The 24,598-nt window shown below is 38.5% G+C and overlaps 1 protein-coding gene and 1 pseudogene across 1 annotated transcript in view; both read left to right on the forward strand.

The window, feature by feature from the left end:
* Positions 1-24,598, forward strand: part of LOC150039683 (phosphatidylinositol 3,4,5-trisphosphate 3-phosphatase TPTE2-like) — a 64,735-nt gene that overhangs the window by 25,879 nt on the left and 14,258 nt on the right. The window contains exons 13-21 of the mRNA XM_090327662.1: positions 640-759; positions 4,135-4,234; positions 4,348-4,411; positions 5,684-5,748; positions 9,481-9,541; positions 10,651-10,732; positions 10,833-10,921; positions 21,724-21,785; positions 23,834-23,914. Of these exons, the coding sequence (XP_090183788.1) occupies positions 640-759; positions 4,135-4,234; positions 4,348-4,411; positions 5,684-5,748; positions 9,481-9,541; positions 10,651-10,732; positions 10,833-10,921; positions 21,724-21,785; positions 23,834-23,914 (724 nt within the window). The remainder of the gene's footprint in view (positions 1-639; positions 760-4,134; positions 4,235-4,347; positions 4,412-5,683; positions 5,749-9,480; positions 9,542-10,650; positions 10,733-10,832; positions 10,922-21,723; positions 21,786-23,833; positions 23,915-24,598) is intronic.
* On the forward strand, positions 1,850-2,991 carry LOC150039685 (26S proteasome regulatory subunit 4 pseudogene; annotated as a pseudogene).

The raw sequence follows: 24,598 nt of genomic DNA on the forward strand, positions 1-24,598 counted from the left end.
TTCTTTCCTGAGGACTTGTTCTCCTTCTTCTCTTGAGCTAAGCAGAGTTATTCACTGCCAGGTTAGTCTGATCCTGACAGACTGCCTCAGAGTGTGAAGATGCTTTTCCTGGAGGACTAGTGCTCACCTCTGCAGGAGTCAGTGGTGGAGAGGAGTCTGGTAGATGGATGTCGGTCTTTGTCCTTTTAAGGACACAGCAGCCCCGTGGGATTCCATTGTGGGTGCAAGGACAGATTATGAGTTCAGAAGCGCAGTTCATACCCATCTCATATGATACTCATATATTGATCTGGGGATAGTATGATGTACTGAAATTGTCGCTCAAGAGAACTGTTGCATTTGTCTTCTTCCAACTCCATGGGAGAAGGCAGTGCATACCTCTTGTCCAATGGATGGGGTAGATGGATTATTCATTAAGCTTTGATTGTCATCAGGTATGCAAGTATGTAATAATACAAATTTACTACTTGAATACCTTCCACCAGTATTATGTTTTCTCTTTCCCAAATCCAGTCCATCCATTTCATAGAATCTATTACAATAACAATTTTAATGAAGTTGAGTCAAGTACTTTTTGCTCTAAAGATTTTCCTCTATCCTCTTAAAGAAGATAACCATTTTTTTTACTTTCTCTTACAGGAAAAAGCATTATTTTTCAGATTTCCTCAATATTACAGATGCTGCCATCACTATCATTATTTTATTTATGGACATCACATACATATTCTTTAATGCTACATTTTTTAAAGATATCCAAAGGTAGGAAGCCCATGACTTAACTGTCACACTTTTCTTTCATTTGTTCCTTAATTTGTACTTATTCTTGGCTTAAATTGTGTATATTGAACCGATTTCTGTTTAAGTTCTGAACCTGATACATTTTTTGAAAATAAAATATTAGGGAAGATGACATGGATTGAGTGGTAGAGGCCTACTTAGCAAGTGTAAGAACCTGATTTCAAGGGACTGTAACACAAAAATGGAAGAACAAATGAAGGGAAAATGATACATTTTCATACCCTTGAGATCTAAAAACAGACAGCATTTAAAGCCAGTTAAAGGTGTCTTCACTAAAGTACTTCCATTGGATATAGGAACTGGAACATCATTTTGAAATCCCCCCTTGATGATCTACTAATCTGCTTTTCCTAATGTTGCAAGTGTATTGACTTGAACATGTATGAAGTTTCAGTGGCTCTAGTTATACTTCTCTAAAAAATAGCCGATGGAAACCAGGAAATCACGTATATGGCAACCCAGATAATGGATTTTTGCAATGGCAGTTTGGTAAAACGAAGAATGTTAAGGCAAAGTTAAAGCAGTAAGGGATTACTAAGTAATATGTGTATGGGTGTGGCTGTCTGTCTGTATCTGTGTCTGTGTCTGCCTCTGTCTCTATCTCCCTTTCCCTAAATGAGATAGAAAAATACCAATGTACATTGGAGGGCTAATGTTAGGAGGCTTTTAGCTATATTCATTAGAAGTCAAAGAAATAGATTCTTTCTTACCAAAGTTTCTGAGAGGTCCAGTGTGATCCCCAAGTAAATATTGCTTTGGCTAGGGTTTGGATCTTGAAAATAACCTCAATCCATATGGTCCTTCAATGGGCAACCTCAACACCACTTGAGACCTTGGTAGCAAGACAACACTTGAGGTAGCAGCTACAGCAGCTGAATCAAAATGGATCGGAGTCAGAGTCATGGTCATGGCCAGAGGTAGCAAGAAGGATGATAAGGACAAGAAAAGGAAATACGAAGCACCTGTACCAACTAGAGTGGAGAAATAGAAGAAGAAAACGAAGTGACCAGATGCTGCCAGCAAACTGCCACTGGTGACACCTTAAACTCAGTGTCGCTTGAAATAACTGAAGTTAGAGATAATTAAAGATTATCTTCTCATGGAAGAAGAATTTCTTAGAAATCAGGAACAAATGAAGCTATTAGAAGCAAAGCAAGAGGAGGAAAGATGAAAGGTGGATGACCTGGGGGGGACCCTGATGTCGGTAGGCACCTTGGAAGAGGATCACTGATGACATTTGTGCCATGGTGTCCACATTTGTGGGCTCTGAGCACTGTGTCATCATCCTTTCCATCCTGGACAAGAACCTGCTGGAACCAGGCTGCTCAGTCCTGCTCAACCACAAAGTGCATGCGGTGATAGGGATGCTAATGGATGACACGGTCCCCCTGGTCACAGTGATGAAGGTGGAGAGGCTCCCCAGGAGACATATGCAGATATGGGTGGCTTAGACAACCAAACCCAGTATATTAAGGAATCTGAGGAATTGCCTCTCACTCATCCTGAATATTATGAAGAGATTGGTATAAAACACCCATCATTCTCTATAGGCCACCTGGCACAGGTAAAACTGTTGGCTAAAGCAGTAGGAAATGAAACATTGGCCACTTTCTTGAGAGAGGTGGGCTCACTACTTATTCAAAAGCACCTAGGCAACGGGCCCCTACTTGTATGGGAATTGTTTCGAGTTGCAGAAGAACACGAACCATCCATTGTGTTTATTGATTAAATTGATGTCATTGGCACCAGAATGTAAGATTTGGACTCTGGAGGTGAGAGAGAAGTTCAGAGAACCATGTTGGTGCTGTTAAGCCACTTGAATCGTTTTGATTCAAGGGGGGATGTGAAAGTGATCATGGCCCCAAACCAGATAGAAACTTTGGATCCAGCACTGATCAGACCAGGCTTCATTGACAGAAAGATTGAGTTCCCCCTGCCAGATGAGAAAAAAAATAAGCTCACCTTCCACATTCATAAAAGCATGACTGTCCTGGCAGACAACGTGACTCTAGATGACTTGATCAGGGCAAAGATGATCTCTCTGGGGCCAACAATAAGGCAATCTGTACGGAAGCTGCGCTGATGGCCTTGAGGGAACGCAGAATGAAAGTAACAAATGTAGACTTCAAAAAATCTAAAGGAAACCTTGTTTATTAAAAACAAGAAGGCACACCTGAGGGGCTCTATCTCTAGGAACCACAACTGCCTCAGGAAAGTGATGGGAGTTTTTCTAGCTCTCCACTGGGAAGCCATTAGTGCCTGCCCAGTGGAAACCATGGGTCAGATGATTTTACTAAAAATTCCCCTTTGTCTTATGAAATGTGGCTTGTAGGTCTCACATCTGGCAATCTCTGTTGTCTATGCTGTGCAGCACTCTGCTTCCCAATAAAGTGTGTTTTTCAGAAAGAAAGATAGAAACGAAGAAATGAGGAAGGAAGGAAGGAAGGAAGGAAGGAAGGAAGGAAGGAAGGAAGGAAGGAAGGAAGGAAGGACAGAAAGGAAGGAAGGAAGAAAAGAATAAAGAAAGAAAGAAAGAAAGAGAGAGAGAGAGGAACAGAGAGAGAAAGAAAGAGAGAAGGAAAGAGAGAAAGAAAAGATGAAAGAAAGAAAGAAAGAAAGAAAGAAAGAAAGAAAGAAAGAAAGAAAGAAAGAAAGAAAGAAAGAACACATCAGCCTCCACCCTAGACCACTGAATTGGAAACTCTGGGATCTGTGAACCATGGTTGAAGCAGTTCTGCCAAATGAATCTTGTTGGACATGTCCACACCTTTGTGTTTCTGAATGGAGGAGAAACACCAGCCAGTATGGTTGGGAAGTATTGCAACCTGTTCCCTGCCTGATATGCATGTACTAGCTGTAGGGAGCCTCTGTTACTAAAAGGAATAACACCAATGTACAAACAAAGTTCATTTGGGGGGAAGATGAAAACTAAAATAGTCTATAAATCTGAATGAACTCATTACTGTTTGTCCAGACAGTAATTTCTCAATCTTAGCATTACTGATATTTTGAGAAGATAGTTATTACTTGGGTAGGGAAGAGAGGACAAAAACATCCTATCATTCTTCCTAGATTCATATTTATTGTAGGGTGTTTAGCAGCAGTCCTAGATGTGATTAGCACCTGCATCCATTTGGTTGTGACCACCAAGTATGTCCATATGTTACCCAGTGTCCTCTGGGATGAGGGGTATAGCTGACTGTTAGAGCACTAGAGCAGAACGTGGAGGCCATGGGGGTCGTGCAGAGCAATGTAACATATGTACACAGATTTAAACGTATGTATTGATGAACTCTTCTCTTTCTGAACTAAAAGTATGTATCTATCAATTTTTAGAATGATTGTATTCTTTCGGCTTCTGAGGCTCATAACACTTATGAGGATCTTTCACCTTGCAACTCAGAAAAGACATCTAGAAAAATTAATCAGAAGACTGGTAAGTGGGCAGGACATGTTTGCTTCCCATCCTGGTAAATGTTTTAGGTAGCAATATCAAATTCTTTGTGCTTGACTTCTGTTTTACAGCTTCATCATTTTTGTTCCTCCCAGGTGTCTGGCAATAAGAGACGATATGCCAAGGATGGATTTGACCTAGATTTAACTTACATCACTGGTTTGTGAAACTTAACTGTTGATTGACTTCTCTTAATTATATTACTGTTTTTTGAAACTTGTCATGTGATTGACTTATGTTTAATCCACATTTTCCTTTGAAGTAAGAATATTCCCTTTGATTTTCCCAAACTACAATGTTTTTTATCTAAGGCACATTGGTTTGTGCTTTTTGTTTTTGATTTGTTACTACGTTGGCTTCTTTGGTGGTTCTGGGAAAAGAACTCAGTCTCTTGCTTGCTTGGGAGGCTCTCCTACTTCTGCCACACCACTAGCACTTTTTATGTAATTGTTATTTTCAAGGTAGGCTCTTGCTTTCTGTCCCAGCTTTTCTGAGCTACAGTTCTTCTACTTGTATGCCATTGTACCAAGCCATTTATTGAGATGAAGTCTTTCCATGTTCCTCAGATCTTTGCCTCCTGAATAGCTGATTTCCAAGATTGAGCCAAAAATGCCTAGCTTTTTTGCTTTCTCTCTCTTCTTTTTTGTTTCTCTTCTTTCTTCCTTTCTCTGTCTCGCTTACCTTCTCTTCTTTCTTCTTTCCTTCCTTCCTTTCCATACTCTCAAAGTATTTTTCTCAATGATTTCATAGGCTACTGTGTTATGGTAATATATTGGTAGATTACATCTGGGCACAGGTAATCTCATTCATTTCAAACCAAGACTCCCTGGTGGTTAGACAGTAAATACGATGCAATTTCAAGTGGCTCCATTAAAATTTCACTTATTATTTATTCAGTTTTGTTAGCTATCTAAGCATCCAAGAGAAAGAGACCTTAATCTTCTAAAATCCCAGAGAACAAGTTCATTATCCATGAGGTCAGGTTTGCTAAGGGAAGACGGCTTCAAACACTAAGTTCCTGTTGAGCCTAAGGATATTATGATATTGCATAACTTATTTATTTACTTTTGTATTGTATTGTCAGTCCTGGGGCTTGAACTCAGAACTTGATAACTGTCCTTGAGCTTCTTTTGCTCAAGGCTAGCACTTTACCAGTAGAGCCACACTGCCACTTCTGGTGTTTTCTCTTTATGTTGTCCTGAGGAATCCAACTCAGAGTGTTTTTGCATGCAAGTCAAACGCTCTGCCACAAAATCACCTCCCTAGACTTCTATTGCTTCATCTTAATGCATCATCTTGGTTATGTCACTATCATATCAACTCTTCTTGTACTCTGAGAAAAGAACCTGGATAGATGTACAAATAATTTTTGTTATTATTGTTGTTCCCATCTGTACTGACTTTCCTAATAGGGATTCTTTTGCTTTCCAGACCGTCTTGTCGCCATGTCATTTCCATCCTCTGGGATACATACATTCTATAGGAATCCAATGCAGGTAAGCATATTTGTGCAGCACAGAGTGAACTCTATAGACTCAAGAGCTTAGTGTTGACCCAGGCAAAGCAGTGTTCTACCATTTTATTCTTTCTGGTGAAAAATCATAAAAGCATGGTATCAACTTGCTTTTGTTTATGCGAAGCCCTGGAGGTCCTACTGATTCGTAAGAGCACCCATTTATTTATCTCAAGATAGAGTGGTTTGAACATTTGGATGGGGCTTAATGGAGTGGTTCCAATGATTAGGTACAGGACTTGCTACTTCACTGGGCTGATCTGGGCATCTCTGATCAGTTGCCGCTCCTCTGAGGACTGGCTAATCTGAATTGGCTTTTCTGATTGCCTCTCTGTTATTATGTCTCTTCTCCCAGGCAGCTAGATCTTGGGGACCATTGAGATGGCCTTAGGAACAGCAAGCAAATGAATGTAATTCCATTAAGACTAAGTCTTCAAGTGAGTGTGAGTGGCCTTGAATTCATTAGCTAAGACAAAAATGAATTACAAAAGCAGTCTGGATTCAAGGATCAGAAAATAGGCTCCATCACAGGATGAGAGGAATTGTGTCCCCATATGTAGTCTTTCAGGGAGAAGAAAGCCATGTCTAAAAATATATATGTTCTTTCACATAGATTCCCTGATAATTAAATAAGGGAAATCCCACTTTGGGCTCTGTAAGTGACTAACTTAATTTTAAGCCCCTTGAAGCTCCTTACTAAGAAAGCACATAAAATTTGGGGTTAGCGATATATGTACGTATGTATTCACATACAGTGAATTCCTGTAGTAATTCCTACTGTTTTTCCTTAATGAAATATAATTGGAGATCTGTGTATAGGTTCATATATAATGTATATACATTCAGTGGTCAATGACAGGAAATGCTCTGATGGGTGATCACTCAGTGTGTGAACATCAATGAATGTACTTGAAGTAAGTTCCTGGAATTCTCAGCAGCTTCATCCCATAAGAGTACTGTTGTGTAAGCTGGGCATCAGTTATCCAAACATAGCCTCAGGACTACAGGTCTCTTTCCCCACACAAGGCAAATAATAAATGCTCCACAACTCTTATGAGACAAGCGAGCAAGTCCTAGTAGTAGAGTGCTTTCCTAGTATGCATGAAGCCCTGGGTTCCATTCCTTGGGATCACATTCACAGAAAAAGCCAGAAGTGGTGCTGTAGCACAAGTGGTAGAGCCCTAGCCTTGAGAAAATCCAAGGAGAGTACCTGGCGCTGAATTCAAGCCCCAGGATTGGTAAAAAAAATAGTGTAAGAGAAAATGTAGAACCTCACTCATCATCAGAAAAATGCAGGTGGAAACCACAATGTGATAGCACTGCAACATTCCACAAGCATGACAATTATTGAATAGTTAAGGGGTAACACATGCTAGTAAACTTGTGGAGAAAGATGGCCCATGGCAAGCTATTGATGATATCAATTAGCATAGACATTCAAGAAAACAGTGTGAAGATTCTCAAACAAATCACACTTCAATGATCTTGGGATCCAATCATACCTCGACTGGGTATTGATGCGACTTAAAGAGATCATTATGTGGCAGAGACATATGTACCCCTGGTTAAAAGCTCACTGCTCAGCAGTGAATAGCCAAGGGATGAAATCCACCTCTTAAGTTTCCATTCCAAGGTGAATGTTGTGGCACCTCTACATGATAGTGCATTGTTTACTCCTGCAAACAACTGTCTTTGTCAATAACACAAAAGGAGAAGTTATATGTTAATCAAATAAGCCAAATGGCAAGTATGGAATATGTGAAATAAAAAAACATTGATCTCAATGAAGGTGAGCCTAGACTAGTGAATATCAGAAACTTGGGTGAGTCAGAAGGAGGAAGGTTTGGACAAAGGTTGATCAATGAGCAAGAGATTATAATGACATAAGAGGTAACTTTTCGCTGAGCTGTTACACAGTAGATTGATTACACACAACAGCATTGTGTTATATATTATTAAAGAAGAAAGGATTTTAAAGTTTCACTATGATGTTATCTAATGCTTGACATAATAGTTGTATTTAACCTGATTTATGTACATGTATGTATGTGTTTTTGTATGTGTATACGCATATACATGTGTGTGTCTCAAAATCTCATGTGATACTTAGTAATCTGCATGACATTTATTCTTCCGTATGTATCAATAAAGAACAATACAGTACCACATACCTAGAAAAAAGCCGGAAGTGGTGCTGAGGCTGAAGTGTGGTAGAGCTCTAGCCTTGAGAAAGTCCTAGGACAGTGCTTAGGTCCTGAGCTCAATCCCAGGACTGGCAAACAACAACAACAAAAAAAAACAATTGGTGTTTAACTGAAAAACCATCATTATGTAATGCATGCTTATATAAATAAACCTTTACTGATGCAGACTCCACATTGCCCTCATCTTACATTTGTCTATTAACGCAATTATGTATGAGGGCATGCAATGAACACCACTATGAAATTGTTGACAATGTTCTGGCATTTATAATCACTTTTTAAACACTGAAAGTGTTCTTTTGATTTTTGATTGCCATAGATCAGGTTAATGTTTCTTGAGTTTCTCATAGAAGAATCATATGGTAGGTCTTTTGTAACTGAGTTTCTACCAGCAAAAGAAATTCTAGTTTTGTGCCCTGGTTGTTCTTTTAAAAATAGGATTAATATTTATGGATCTATGGAAAATGCACGCACAGAAAGTATAGTGTTATATACTGCTCCAAAGTGTCATGAAATGCATTATATTCTGCAAATCCATTTGGTAGAAAGGAAAACATGCAACTATGACAAAATAAAGCTGGAGGAAGAGATGTAAATTTGGCAGCTGGAAGTTTTTGAGTGGACATTTTATAGCTCATATGACTTTAAATATTTGAGTTTGAAAACAATGAGGGTAAACATTGTACTTTGTGTTGATCTGTACATCATAAACATAACACTGAACAAACTTAATTCCTGAGGAGGCTAATCAGGTCATATGTTCCTGCTTGTCCTTCAAAGGGAAGAAGGTTTCAGCATTGTATTTTGAACAACACTGAATATAGAAAGAAAAGGGTCAGAGTGCAGATGCGTGGAACACAGCCACAGTTACTGGAGAAACAAACACAGTGAGGAAGCATCAACAAGTCTGGCCACTTCTGTATGCAGTCAGACCATGTCCCTTTGCCCCTAAGTCAAGTAAAAGCTACTTTTGCTGGAAAATACAATGTGTTCTTGATCTTAGCCATGCTCTCTTGTAGTCACTTCATAGATATCTAGGGATCCAGGAAGAACAGGATTTATAAAACTGCAAAAGGCAGACTGCTTTCCAAACACAATGCCTTTTCTTGTCATCTTGAAGAGAAAAATCCAGAACTATAAACACTGGCCAGGCCTCCAGAGACAAAGGCTAAGGGCAGGTCATTCAGACTGAGACTTGGACAGATTTAACATGCCTACCTTAATGCCTCCAGCACCTTCCTGTTTAATCTGAGGGTCTATCTGGAGATAGACAAGGATTAGAAGGCATGAATGTTTGGCTGCTTTGTCCTTCAGAACAAGGGGGGAGCTAGTGTATACTCTTAGGTCAAAAGAAGCATTTCGCAGACTTGAAGAAGAAGAAAATCAGAAGATTAAAGCTGTGACAAAAGCGTTTTCAAAAGTAGACAGCATGTTTTACTAGTATCTTTAAGTAGTTGTACAAAGGAGCCGCCTTCAACAATATAGTTTATGAATGTATTTATCTTTTTTAGGAAGTGGCTCGTTTCTTCAACACCAGACATCCTGAGCATTATTTTGTATACAACCTTTGTAGTATGTATATCACTTTAATATATTTGCTACTGTAGATATGTAAGAAAGTCACCTTGGGTATCTTTCATTTAATTGTAAATATTACGTAGTAAGAAGTCAGATCAGAAATCTCTGTATTGCGCTGGTGCTGTGTAGTAGGAAAAGTGAGCTTGGCAACACAACATTCCCTAAGAAAGAGATGGGCCAGTGAGAGCGAAGAGGCAGACTTACAGAGGAAGTGCTCAGGAAAGATCTGCTCTTATGCTCAATCAACTCTTCCTGCCTTTAATGCCAGATTGTATCACAGACAATTCAGCAAGTATGTTCTATGATCCACCAGAAAGAGTTGGTGATGAGAACAAGGCGCGTGATGAGAAACGACAAAAGAAAACAGAAGAAAGAGAAGAATGTGCCCCCAGTTTCTCTGCTGTGTCTGTCTTCAGTTTTTCTCCTGTCTAGACATTAACACCTGTCTAGATTTTTTTATGGTGGTGTGGGTTTTTTTTTGTACTTTATTTAGGGTTAATGTATAGAAGGGTTGCAGTTAGATTTTTTTAGGTAATGGTTACATTACTTCTCAAACCGTGATACCCCTTCTCATGTTTTTGTCCTCTTTTCACTGTCCCCTGATTTCCCAATCATGATTTTTATGTACATTTTTATTGCATTTTATTGTCAGAATAAACATTTAATGATATTTTCAGGGACTGAGCATTTAGACAGCACCATTAACCTCTACTTAGTGGTACCTATGTAGTATGATAGAATAAGCAGTCTAGAAGATAGAATAAGCAGAATGCAGGATGATAGGATATGCAGTCTAGAAGATCGAATAATCACTCTGTTAGAAGGTTAAAGGTAAGGAATATGAAGCATGAGCTGATTTTAAATTACTTGGGATGAAAAAGTCTTTAAGGACAAGAATCTGTCCCTAATGTCCTTCATCTCTCCTTGACTCTTTTGTCCACTGGTCTGCCTGTGTTCCTCTCAGGACCTTTGTGCTGGTGATGTTAAAAATCCTTTTAGAACAATGGAAAGGAGATAAGAATTCCTAAGAGAAATTTTAAACTTCGTTCCTAACTTTCATGTCAGTAGGCATACAGCTCTGACACATATCTCATTTCTTTCAGGCGAACGGTCTTATGACCCTAAGTATTTTCATCACCGTGTGCATAGAATAATGATAGAGGATCACAATGTCCCCACTCTTGAGTAAGTCTGATGCCACACGGATGGTCAGAAAAGCACTAAATTCACTGGGCTTGAAATTTGGGAATGAATTTTAATTAACTAAAAATTTTTGTTAAACCAGAGAGATGGTTTCCTTCTCTAAAGAAGTCATTGCCTGGTTATCCAAGGATCCTCACAACATCATCATAATTCACTGCAAAGGTGGAAAAGGTAATGATGCTTTCCTTTCTGTCTCCTTTGTAAAAAGATAGTTGAGAATAAATATTGACAGGCAGTAGGAAGATACCTACTGCTACTCCTCAGATAGATTCATCATTGCTAACATATTAATATTGTGTTTAAAGGATGAAAGAAGCAAAGAATACTAAAAGGAAAATAGAGAAGGGGAGGGAAGAACAAAGGAAAAACTAATGTAAAGAAGGGAGGACAATGAGCTACTTCCCTTAATTGCTGATTATATGGGTTTCTTCCATTTTGGTTTACCCATATATACCTGCCTCCCCCAAACAGTGTTCAACTTCAGGATGGTATTGCATTTGTATCTCATTTGCAGTGATGCCTTTTTCTTCTTTAGCTGACAGTGCTGCACTTATGTATCATGTAAATGTAATACTTTCCTATTTATATACAATGTGGAATGCTGAATGAAGCTAGTTAACAAATGCATTCTCGCCTTGGGCTTTTAAGATGCTCTTCCCTGTTACCTAGTGACATTGAGAATTGTTTCACAAATCTGTTGGCCACTTTAAGGTTTCGTTTTCAGAAATGTCTTTCCAAGTACTGTGTCCTACCACACTGCCTTTTGATTCTTGGGAGTGTGGGGTGATTTTGTATTGTTTCTTGGCATTAATATGGTCGGAACCCAAGGCCTCACACGTCCTGGGGCCCTTTACTACTGGAGCCACTTACATTCCTTATACCTGTTTGCTTTAGTCATTATTCACATTGGTTCTCACTTTTCATCCTGAATCCAGAAAGGCCTAGACTGTGACCCTCTTTAACTTTTTCACACACTTGGGTTCATGGATACATACTGTGATGCTCTACTTTTTACTTGAGAAGAATTCTTGTATAGATTTGGGCTTGCCTTGAATGACAAACCTCCCCATTGTCTATATCTGAATAGCTAGTAATACAGCCACTACGGCTGGCTGGCTTTGTGTTTTGTGAGCATTTGTTTGGTTTTGATTGAGTCAGGATTTCCCTATATAGTCTCAAGCTTGTTATCTTCCTGCCCTTGCCTCTGTGTGCTGAATGGCAGAAATGGCCACCATACCTCCCTCTTTGTCCTGCTTTAGGAAAGGTTAATGTATTGTCTTGCTATTTGTGTTGTTTCTTAACCCATTTTGGAGATTCTCTGGTTCCATAGCGTATACCTCTTTGCTCAGCTGATTATCTACTTTATTTTTCAAAATTTAATGTATAGAGGGGTTACAGTTATATTTGCCAGATAGAACGTGCCAAACTTCTCACACATCTATATCCCGTCTCATGTTTTTGTTCCCATTTCCCTCTGCCCAACCCCTCCCCTGATTTTTCCCCTCCTATATCAAATACACAAGTAAACATCTAGATAATATACCAGGTAACAAAGTGGGATACTGTAACAATATGAGATTAACCAAAGGGCAACACAAGAGTAGAGAGAAGAACATGATACATTACAATAACAGTCACTTATAATTAAGCTCTTGTTTCCATGTCCTGGTAGTCCATTAATTTGGCCTCATCCTATATGGCATTATGTGTGTAGGATTTGAGCTACTGTGTTCCTCAGCTAGGGGCAAACTAGATGTGTACTAATTATTACAAATGGGAATCCATTGAGCCTATGTTTCTTTCAGTACTTCACTTAATATGATTTTTTCCAAGTTTTTGCATTTCCTTACAAATCGTGTAATGTCGTTCTTTCTGATGGCGGCATAGAATTCCATTGTGTATAAATACCACATCTTGGTGTTTCAATCTCTACTGAGGAGCATATGGGTTGGTTGCATACCTTTGCTATGGTAAATATTGTGGCAATGAACATTGTTGTGCTAGTGGCTTTAGTATGTCCTTGTTTCTGGACTATTAGGTAAATGCCAAGTCGTGGAATTGCTGGGTCATGGGGTGATCTATGTTTAGCCTTTTGAGGAACTGCCACACTGCCTTCCATAGTGGTTGAACGAGTTTGCACTCCCACCAACAGTGTACTAATGATCCCTTCTGGCCACATCCCAGCCAGCATCTGTAGTTATTGCATTTCTTGATCATGGCCATTCTAACTGGAGTGTGGTGGAATCTCAAAGTTGTTTTGATTTGCATTTCTTTTATGGTTGGAGAGGTTGAGCATTTCTTCATGTGTCTATAGGCCATTCTTATTTCTTCTTCTGAGAAGACTCTAAGTCTTGGCCAATCTTTTTATAGGATGGTTATTTCTTTGGAGCTTAATTTTGGAATGATTCATTTTTTTTAGCTATAGGTATGTTTTAAATATGAGGCCTTTGTCTGTTGTATGATTAGTGAAGATCTTCTCTTACTCTGTGAGCTTTCTATTTAACCTGCTACCTATGTCCTTTGACCTACAGAAGCTCTACAATTTAATGCATTCCCCTCTGTCCTAGCTATATTTAATTTTTTGTGCTTGTTTGGTCTTTATTAAGAAAGTTTCGATCTGTGCCAGGGGGACTTAGTGTATCTCACATTCCTTCTTGTAAAGTTTTTAAGATCCATTTGGAACTAATCCTAGTATAGGGTGACATAGAAGGTACCAACTTTAATTTTCTGGAGGTGCTTAACCAGTTCTGCCAGCATCACTTGTTGAAGAGGCTGTCTTCTTCCATTCTATTTTTTGGGCTCCCTTATCAAAGATTAAGTGGCCATAGGTTTGTGCGTTGATTTTTGGGCCTTCAATTTGATTCCATTGGTCCTCTGCCCTATTCTTGTGCCTGTACCAAGTTGTTTTGATTACTGTAACTTTGTAATAGAGTCTGAAATTTGATATGGATATTCCTTCAGAGTTGCTCTCTCTGCTATATAGGGTCTTTTATTATTCCATATGATATTGTGGATTTCTTCTTCAATTTCATTAAAGAATGACATTGGGCTATTGATGATTATTGCATTGAATTTGTATATAGCCCTTGGCAGGATTGCCATTTTCATGTTGTTAATTCTTCCAATTCAGGAGCCTGGGAAGTTTATCCATTTCTTCAGATCTGCTTAAATTTCATTTTTCAGGTTTTTAAAGTTTGCATTATAAATGTCCTTTACATTCTTAGTTAATTAATTCCTATGTATTTTATTTTCCTTGAGGCTATTGCAAATGGAGTTGCTTTCCTGATTGCTGCCCCAATCCCCTCATTGCTGGTATACAGGAAGGCTGTTAATTTTTGAGGGTTAATTTTATACCCTGCTACCTTGCCAAAGTTTCAAATCAGCTCAAGCAACTTGCAAGTAGAATCTATAGATTTCTTTAAATAAAGAATCATGTCATTTGCAAAGAGGGCAAGTTTCACTTCCTCTTTCCCTGTTTGGATCCCCTTTCTACTTGCTTCTTTTCTTATTGCTCTGGCTAGGAATTCTATACTATGTTAAAGAGAAGTGGAGAGAGTGGGCATCCTTGTCTCATTCCTGAATTTAGTGGAAATGGCTTTAGCTTTTCACCACTAAGTATAATGCTAGCTGTGGGTTTGTCATACACAGCCTTTATTATACTGAGGAATGTTCCATGGATTCCTAGTTTCTCCAGAGCTTCTAGCATAAAGGGGTGTTGGATCTTGTCAAATGCCTCTTCTGCATCTGTTGAGACAATCATGGAATTCTGGCCCTTGCTCCTGTTGATGTGTTGAATTATAGGAATTTACTTGCGTCTATTGAACCAGCTTTGCACCCCTGTGCTGAATCCTGTTTGAGCATAGTGTATAATTTTTTTTCGTAGTGTATAATTTTTTGAGGAGTTGCTGAAGATGGTTGGCCAGTATTTTGTTGAGCAGTTTTGCATCAATATTCATCAAAGAGATGAGTCTTTCTTTGATGAGTCCCTATCTGGTTTTGGGATGAGGGTTAGGGGGGCTTTGTACAATGAGTTTGGCAGAAGAGTGTTCACTTTCAATTTCATTGAAGAGCTTGAGGAGTATTGGTGTGAGCTCTGTTCTGCTGGCCTCATAGAATTCAGCTGTGAATTCATGTGGCCCTGGGCTTTTCTTGGATGGGAGGTCTCTTATTGCCATTTCTATTTCGGGACTTGACATAGGTCCGTTTATTTGGACTAGGTCTTCTTGGTTCAGCTTGGGTATGCTAATATTGGCGAGAAATTCATTCATCTCTTTTAGATCCTCAAATTTGTTGGCATAAAGTTAGAGATGTATTCCATTATGATGTTCTGTACCTTGGTAATTTCTGCTGTGATATTTGCATTCTTGTCTATGATTTAGTTTAATTTTGTTTTGTTTTGTTTTGTATTTTGGGGACCTCAAATCTAAAATATATCAGCAGCTCAAAAAATTGAATGACTCCAAAACTAATCTCCAAATTAACAACCATCCCATTAAAAGATGGGCCAAAGACTTAAAGAGAGTCTTCTCTGAAGAAGAAATAACAATGGCCTATAGACACATGAAGAAATGCTCAATATCTCTGGTCATAAAAGAAATGCAAATCAAAACAATTCTAAAATTCTACCTCACTCTAGTTACAATGGCCAGGATCAAGAAATCTAATAACAACTGATGCTGGAGGGGATGTGGCCAGGAGGGATCACTACTACACTGTTATTGGGAGTGCAAACTTGTTCAACCACTATGGAAAGCAGTTTGGCAGCTCCTCAAAAGACTAAACATAGATCACCCCATGATCCAGCAATTCCACCACTTGGCATTTACCCAATTGTCCAGAAACAAGGACATACTAAATCCACGAACCCAACAATGTTCATCGCAGCACTATTTACCATAGCAAAGATATGGAACCAAACCAGATGTCGCTCAGTTGATGAGTGGATCAACAAGATGATGTGGTGTTTATACACAATGGAATTCTATGCTGAGGTCAGAAATAATGACATTGTCCCACTTGTAAGGTAATGGAAAGACTTAGAAAAAATCATATTAAGTGAAGTAAGCCAGACTCAAAAGAACATATGCTCAATGGTTTCCCTCATTTGTCATAATCAGTAGAAACCTTGGGCTCTCCTAGCAGAGATTTACAATAGAACAAAATCTAGTAAGCACCTCCAGGATGTAGAAACAAAAGCCATATAATGAGTGATTGTTGTCCTTAATGTACCATGTTATGTCTCATCTCTTTTGCTGTCCCTTGGTTATCTCATATTATTACAATATTTCACCTTGTTATCTGATACATTTTATATATACTTAACTGGTCATTTGAAATTGGATAGGGAAGGGAGGAAATCAAGATGAATGGGGGAATGGGGGAGGGAAATGGGGACCATGACATGAGAATGGTATCAAAGTTTGTGAAGTAATGCACTTTTTATCTGATAAATATAATGTAACCCTTCTATCAATTACAATAAAAGATGTATGGAAAAAAAGAATCATGTCATCTGCAAAGAGAGAAAGTTTCACTTCCTCCTTCCCTATTTCAATTTCCTTTATGTTTGGCTCTTGCCTTATTGCTCTGGCTAGGAATTCTAATACTGTATTGAACAGGAGTGGAGAAAGTGGGCATCCTTGTATCATTCCTGATTTCAGAGGAAATGGCTTTACCTTTTCTCCATTTACTTTTATGCTAGTTTGTAGGGTGGTCGTGTAAGATTATACTGAGGAATGTTCCATGATTCCTACTTTCTCCAGAACTTTTTGCATCAAGGGGTGTTGGATCTTGTTAAATGCCTTGTCTACATCTATTTAGATGATCATGTGATTGTTGTCCTTGCTACTTTTGATGTGATGAATTATATTAACCCACTAGCATGTATTGAACCAGCTTTGGATCCCGGTGATCAGTCCTGTTTGATCACAGTGTATAATTTTTTGATGAGTTGTTGAAGTTGATCGGCCAATATTTTGTTGAGCAGTTTTGCAACAATATTTATTAAAGAACTGGGTCTCTGGTTCTCTTTCTTTGATGAGTTCCTGTCTCATTTTGACATGAGGGTTAAGCTGGTTTCATAGAATGGGTTTGGTAGAGAGCCTTCACTTTTAACTTCATTGAAGATTTTGGGGAGTATTGGTGTGAGCTCTTCTTTGAAGGCCTTATAGATTTCAGCTATGAATCCTTCAGGTCCTGGGCTATTCTTGGATGAGAGGTCTCTTATTGCTTTTTTTGTTGTTGTTTTTTATTGTAATTAGTAAAAGGGTTACATGATATTTGCCAGATAGAAGGTGCATTAATTCACATACATTGATACCCTTTCACATGTCTTGGTACCCATTTCCCTCCCCCCCACACCCCCTCCCGTCTTGGTTTTCCCCCCTTCCCTATCAAATTTCAAATATCCAAATACAAATAAATTCAATATATCAGATAACAAAGTGAGATACTATACCAATATGAGATAACCAAGGGATAGCAAAGGAGATGAGAGACAACATAGTACATTAAGGACAACAATTATTCATTATATGGCTTTTGTTTCAATATCCTGGAGGTCCTTTCAATTAGCTTCACATTATATGGCCTTATGTATCAAGATTTTGCTCTATTGCAGATCTCTGCTAGTAGAGCCCAAGGTTTCTACTGGTTATGACGAATGAGGGAAACCATTGAGCCTAAGTTCCTTTGAGTCTGGCTTACTTCACTTAATATGACTTTTTCTAAGTCTTTCCATTTCCTAACAAATGGGGTGATGTCATTCTTTCTGACAACAGCATAGAATTCCATTGTGTACAAATACCACAACTTGTTGATCCACTCATCAACTGAGGGACATCTGGGTTGGTTCCATATCTTTGCTATGGTGAATAGTGCTGCAATGAACATTGTTGTGCCAGTGGATTTAGTATGTCCTTGTTTCTGGATGGTTGGGTAAATGCCAAGTAGTGGAATTGCTGGGTCAAAGGGGAGTTCTATGTTTAGCCTTTTGAGGCACTGCCACACTGCTTTCCATAGTGGTTCAACGAGTTTGCACTCCCACCAACAGTGTAGTAGTGATCCCTCCTGGCCACATCCCCTCCAGCATCTGTTGTCATTCGTTTTCCTGATCCTGGCCATTCTAACTGGAGTGAGGTGGAATCTTAGAGTTCTTTTGATTTGCATTTCTTTTATGACCAGAGATGTTGAGCATTTCTTCATGTATCTATAGGCCATTTTTGTTTCTTCTTCAGAGAAGACTCTCTTTAAGTCTTTGGCCCATTTTTTTAATGGGATGGTTGTTACTTTGGAGATTAGTTTTGGAGTGATTCAATTTTTTCAGTTGTTGATATATTTTAGATATGAGGCCTTTGTCCGTTGTTTGGTTGGTGAAGATCTTCTCCCACTCTGTAGGCTTCCTGATTAGTTTACTATCTATGTCCTTTGTCATACAAAAGCTCTGCAGTTTAATGCAGTCCCACTTATCCAGCCTTTCTCTGATTTGTTGTGATTCTTGGTCCTTATTAAGAAAGTTTCGACCTGTGCCAAGGAGGCCTAGTGTATCTCCTATTCCTTCCTGTAATGTTTTCAGTGTGTCAGCTTTTACCTCCAGGTCTTTGATCCATTTGGAGTTAATTCTAGTGCAAGGTGACAACAAAGGATCCAGCTTTAGTTTTCTGCAGGTGCTTAACCAGTTCTGCCAGCACAACTTGTTGAAGAGGCTGTCTTTCTTCCATTCTATTTTTTTGGCTCCCTTGTCAAAGATTAGGTGGCCATAGGTCTGTGGTTTAATATCTGGGTCCTCAGTTCTATTCCATTGGACTTCAGGCCTGTTCCTGTGCCAGTACCAAGCTGTTTTGAGAATTATAGCTCTGTAATAGAGTCTAAAGTTTGGAAATGAAATTCCTCCAGCGCTGTTCTTTCTGCTAAGAAGTGTTTTTGCTATACGGGGTCTTTTATTATTCCATATGAAATTTTGGATTGCGTTTTCTATTTCTTTAAAGAATGACATTGGGATATTGATGGGTATTGCGTTGAATTTGTAGATAGCTCTTGGCAAGATTGTCATTTTCAAAATGTTGATTCTTCCAATCCAGGAGCATGGGAGGTTTTTCCATTTCCTTAGTTCTGCTTTAATTTCCTTTTTTAGGGTTTTAAAGTTTTCGTCAAAAAGGTCCTTTACATTCTTAGTTAAGCTAATTCCTAGGTACTTTATTTTTTTATTTTTTATTTTTTTATTGTAATTAGTAAAAGGGTTACATGATATTTGCCAGATAGAAGGTGCATTAATTCACATACATTGATACCCTTTCACATGTCTTGGTACCCGTTTCCCTCCCCCCCAACACCCCCCACCCGTCTTGGTTTTCCCCCCTTCCCTATCAAATTTCAAATACCCAAATACAAATAAATTCAATATATCAGATAACAAAGTGAGATACTATACCAATATGAGATAACCAAGGGACAGCAAAGGAGATGAGAGACAACATAGGTACTTTATTTTTTTTGAAGCTATTGTGAAAGGAGTTTCTTTCCTGATTATTGCCTCGTTCCTCTCACTGTTGGCGTAAAGGAAGGCAGTTGATTTTTGAGGGTTGATTTTATAGCCTGCTACTCTTCCTAAGTTTTGAATCAGCTCAAGGAGCTTGGGAGTATAGTCTATCCCACTTTGCAGATGACATGATTCTGTATTTAAAGAATCCTATAGACTCTTACTGCTTTTTCTATTTCATTACTTGAAGTGGGTCTGTTTAGTAGATTTAGATCTTCATGGTTCAGTTTGGTTATTTCAATATTTGCTGGAAATCCGTCCATCTCTTCTAGATTTTCAAATTTGTTGGCATGAAGATTTGACAAGTAATCCCTTGGGATGCTCTGGATATTGGTAATTTCTGTTGTTATATTGCCCTTCTTGTCTATAATTTTGTTTATTTAGGTGTTCTCCCTTCATTTTTTGATCTGATTTGGTAAGGGTCTGTCAGTTTTGTTAATTTTTTCCAAGAACCAACTCCTTGTTTGTGGATTCTGGGGTTTTTTTGGATTCTTAATTCATTTGATTCTGCTTTACTTTTAATAATTTGTTTCCTTCTACTAGATTTTGGTTGGGTTTGGTACTCTTTTTCCAGCATTTTAAGTTGTACCATTAAATTGTTGGTTTGAGATTTTTCTGTAGTAAAACGTATGAACACACACACACACACACACACACACACACACAGCACACACACACAGAGCTCACCACATCCAAACTCACAAACAAGATATTCTATAAAATGAGAAGTTACCTTGTAACTTATAAGACCTATAAAACTTACAAAGTAAGTCTATGATTAGTGTTTTGAAGAAGACCCTCCATACTGATTTCTCTAGTGGATAGACTAATTTCAAACCAACCAACAGTATACTAATATAGTTCATTCTCACCTTTCTGCTCCATACTTGCCAGCCTTTGCTATTGTTTTATTTTATGACTTCCATTCTGCCTTGGTGTGATGAAATCAGCACAGATTCTATTTGTATTTTCTTTATGGTTAAAGAAGTTGAACATTTCTTTAGGTATCAATTAGCCATTTGCATATCTTCTGAGAACCAGACCTCAACATGAATGACTTCTCACTTGGCATTTAAGATACTTTGTTTTTGCCCTTGTGAAAGTTTCAACCAGGCACTGGTAACCCATGCTACTCAGGAATGTGAGATTTGTGGCAACCCAGGCAAAAAAAAATCCCTAAGATGGTTGTCTCTGTTTAACAAACAAAAGGCTAGAAGTAGAGATAATATGACTGAATTGGTAGAGTACCTTCTCTTGATCAAAAGAAGCCAAAGGAGTTCATGAGTTGAAGCTCACGATGAGATCCATCCTCAGTGGGAAGGCACGTCCTCAGTCCAAAATATGTGACTCAAATTGGCAAGCTGGAAAAGGCAAAGGCTAAGGAACTGGCTACTAAGCTGGGTTAGATGTGCAATGTTGATTTCTCTGTACATGAAGATAATAAATCTGTTCTTCCTCCAGTGGAAAAAAATGTTTAAAGACTAGATGAAAAATGTGTACTTTTCAGGTAAATGGGTATGTTAAAAATTAGATTATAAGGATGAATATAGAAAGAGAAAAGAACATATTTTCAAACTTAAATTTTGTAGGACAAAACTAAGATAAAAGTAGAAGGTAACAGAAGAGACTTAGAGGATGAGTGATTTGAAGCAGGAAGAAGTCAAGGATTTGCTATAATTGTCAAAGTATTTGCTACAAAACACTATCACACACACACACACACACACACACACACACAGGCAGAGGCAAAGAGAGAGGGAGAAGAGAGAAAAGCAGGCATGTAAGCTGAGGTAGAAAGTAAGCAAGAACACTACAGCAAAATACTTAGAATTATATAATCTGAGGAATAGGAATATGCGTATTCATTATGCTTGTCTCTCTACATTCTTATGTTTGCAAATGTTCACAATACAATTCAAATAATGCAATTACATAGGGACTACAATTCTAGTTGGTAATGTGGGTTCCTGCTTGCATTTGCACTCAGCACCTGGCACGTGCTTGGCCAGCATTCTCCCACTTCAGGTATATGCCCAGCTCTGTTTTGCTTCAATGCTTTTTTTAGATAAAGTACCTCCTACATTTTCCTGAGCTGGCATCAGTCTGAAACCCATTTCTATGTCTCCCACCCAATGAGGGCTGTAGATGTGAAGCACCCGGCCCATCTTGCTGGTTGAGAATGAGGTCCTGTTTATTTTGCCTAAGCTGGTTGGAATCACAACCATCCTGATCTTCCCACCTGGGAATCTGGAATTATACATGAGGACCAGCGTTCTTTTCATTACATTAATGAAAAATAAAGTCTTAATATTTCTCAATTGGAAATTTTGAGACAGCAACACTTCAGAAGAAACAGTACCAATACCAAATGAGTATTTGTGAGTGTATTTTTACACTGGAACAAAGGTTTCTTGAACTCATTTCTGCTCTTTTCTAGGACGAACAGGCACAATGATATCTATTCTACTTCTTGCCACTGGCACGTTTTTAACCGCAAAGGTAGGAAAAAGGTTTTGATACTTAGTCTTTTATATGTATTGAATTTGCTAGTTCTGAAGCATTCATGGTACAATATTAAGGAAATGCTTAGCTCATGGTGATTAAGTGAAAGTGAAAGCCTGGATTAATGCAGCCTTGTTTAATATGCAGTTATTTACTGGACTTGTACCCTTGTATTCTTGTTCTGGGCCAAGCCTGTAGTGAGAGCAGTGAGACACAAATGCGAGGGAATGTCCAAATTCAGAATTACTAAGAAGAACAGCATTTTAAGGTATATTTTTTACCATCTATAAGTAGTTGCCATTCAAAAAAGCAGTTTGAGATTTCAGTGCATTGTGAGTAAGGTCACTCGTTCATCATTCTCCTCCCTCCATCTCCACCCACTACTTCCTTCCTACCATTTCTTTAATGTTGTAGGATATAGACATGACTTTGTAATTCCGTATTTAAGAAATAAGAATCAACGTTTTCTAAAAAGCTATATCCTCATTAACTGACTTATGTAATTGTAGCCTCTCTGTACAACACCTTTATAATGAGTTTTAAAAATATTTTTTATTGTACTTAATAGGAGGGTTACATTACTTTCGCCAGATAGAAGGTGCATTACTTCACATACATTGATACCCTTTCTCAAGTCTTGGTCCCCATTTCCCTCCCCCCACTCCCACCCTCATCTTGTTTTTGCCCCTTTCCTATCCAATTTCAAATAACCAAATACGCATATATACAATATATCAGATAACAAAGTGAAATACTATAAAAATATGAGATAACCAAAGGACAGCAAAAGAAATGGGAGATAACATAGTACAACAATCACTCATTTTATGGCTTTTGTTTCTATTTCCTATAGGTCCTTTCATTTAGCGACATACTGTATGTCCTTATGTATCTAGGTTTTGCTCTATTGTAAATCGCTGCTAGGAGAGCCCAAGGTTTCTACTGGTTATGACAAATAGGTGAAACCATTGAGTATATGTTCCTTTGAGTATGACTTACTTCACTTAATATGATTTTTTCTAAGTCTTTCCATTTCCTTCCAAATGGAGTGATGTCATTCTTTCTGACAGCAGCATAGAATTCTATTGTGTAAAAATACCACATCTTGTTGATCCACTCATCAATCGAAGGGTATCAGAGTTGGTTCCATATCTTTGCTATGGTAAATAGTGCTGCAGTGAACATCGTTGTGCTAGTAGCTTTAGTATGTCCTTGTTTCTGGACGGTTGGGTAAATGCCAAGTAGTGGAATTGCTGGGTCATAGGGGAACTCTATGTTTAGTCTTTTGAGGAGCTGCCATAATTCTTGAATGAGTTTGCACTCCCACCAACTGTGTAATAATGATCCCTCCTGGCCACATCCCCTCCAGCATCTTAATAAAAAAAATATATATATATAAAGAAATTAGGCACAATAAAAATGTGTGATGGAAAAATATAGTCTTTTCAATAATTGGTATTAGGACTTCCATATGTAGAAAATTAATATTGGATCCTTGTTTATCACCATGCACCAATATCAACTCAAATGAATTTAAAGACCTCAAAGTCAGGCCTGAAACATTGAAACTATTGCAAGTTGGAGTAGGAGAAATATTAGAACTGATAGGCATAGGCAGGAACTTTTTGGAAATAGTGGCAAGGCCACAGAAAGTAGGAGAGACTTGACAAATGTGATTATATCAAAATAAAAATTTTCTGCACAGCAAAGAACATAGGTGCTAAACTAAAAAGACAGCCAACAGACTGGTAGATCTTTACCAGCAATATATCTGACAAAGTCCTAATATCCAAAATATACAAGAAGCTCAAAAATTAACATCTCCCCAAAACTAATGAGCTAATCAGTAATTTGGCAAAGGAGCTAGAAAGACCTCTCAAAAAATAATAAAGTAATTTTTAAAAGAATCAAAGGAAAGGTGGGCATTGTAGACTTGTGCCTGTAATCTTAGCCACTTAAAAAGCTAGGAACTAAGAAAGTTCATAAGTAGCTCTGTCCAAAGAGGACAGATAAGCACTGTGATTGTATTAACCCCTTTTCTGTAGGACAGCCTTGAATACTTCGGGGAGCGCAGAACTGACAGGAATGTGAGCAGTCAGTTTCAAGGTGTAGAAACTCCTTCCCAAGTAAGTTTGTCTTTTCACAAAAAGTTATTTACGGGGAGATGTTAGTGGCACATTTAGCCTGGTCGCATCTGTAACCCTTCTTTAACAATCAATGATGGCAGAGGACTTGTGACTCCTAACCATTTCCTGATCTTTGGAGGCCCACATCTGTAGCCTCATAGGCTACTTGGCTTGGTTCTCTGCCGGGGCCTACCGGCAGCAAATTGGGGTTCCTGAAATACGGGGCAGGGCCTGGAAAAAATAGAAGAGAGACAAACACATGGGTTGGTAGGTCTGCAGCCCAGGTAAAGACTGCAGCCCCGTTTATCCTCAACTCAAGGCTTATATCCCTTCTTGAAACCAGGGAACTTCCAGGTGTTACATTCATATGGTAAATCTCAGGTCATTTAAACAGAATAAGGCCAGAAAACCATAAGACAATAAAGCAATTGTCTGATGCAAATCAAGGTACAGTTTGATTCCACTCTGGCTCCCAACAGTTCTCAACAGAGCATCACACATTCCATTTCTTATTCTTTATTCCCTACAGCTTCTGGAATTGAGTCCCCTCCCAAAAAGGAAGGTCAAATATCTAAGGTTTTCTGATGCCTGAACATGATCTCTGGCTAGTAGATGATCTACTAGCCATTGGTTTCCCTAGAAAGAGAGATTGGATCCTTCACCAGTTTTTGCTAAGGCAATGAG

The sequence above is a fragment of the Megascapheus bottae genome, unplaced genomic scaffold (assembly GCF_031878675.1).
Source record: "Megascapheus bottae isolate mThoBot1 unplaced genomic scaffold, mThoBot2.hap1 HAP1_SCAFFOLD_53, whole genome shotgun sequence".
NCBI lineage: Eukaryota > Metazoa > Chordata > Mammalia > Rodentia > Geomyidae > Megascapheus > Megascapheus bottae.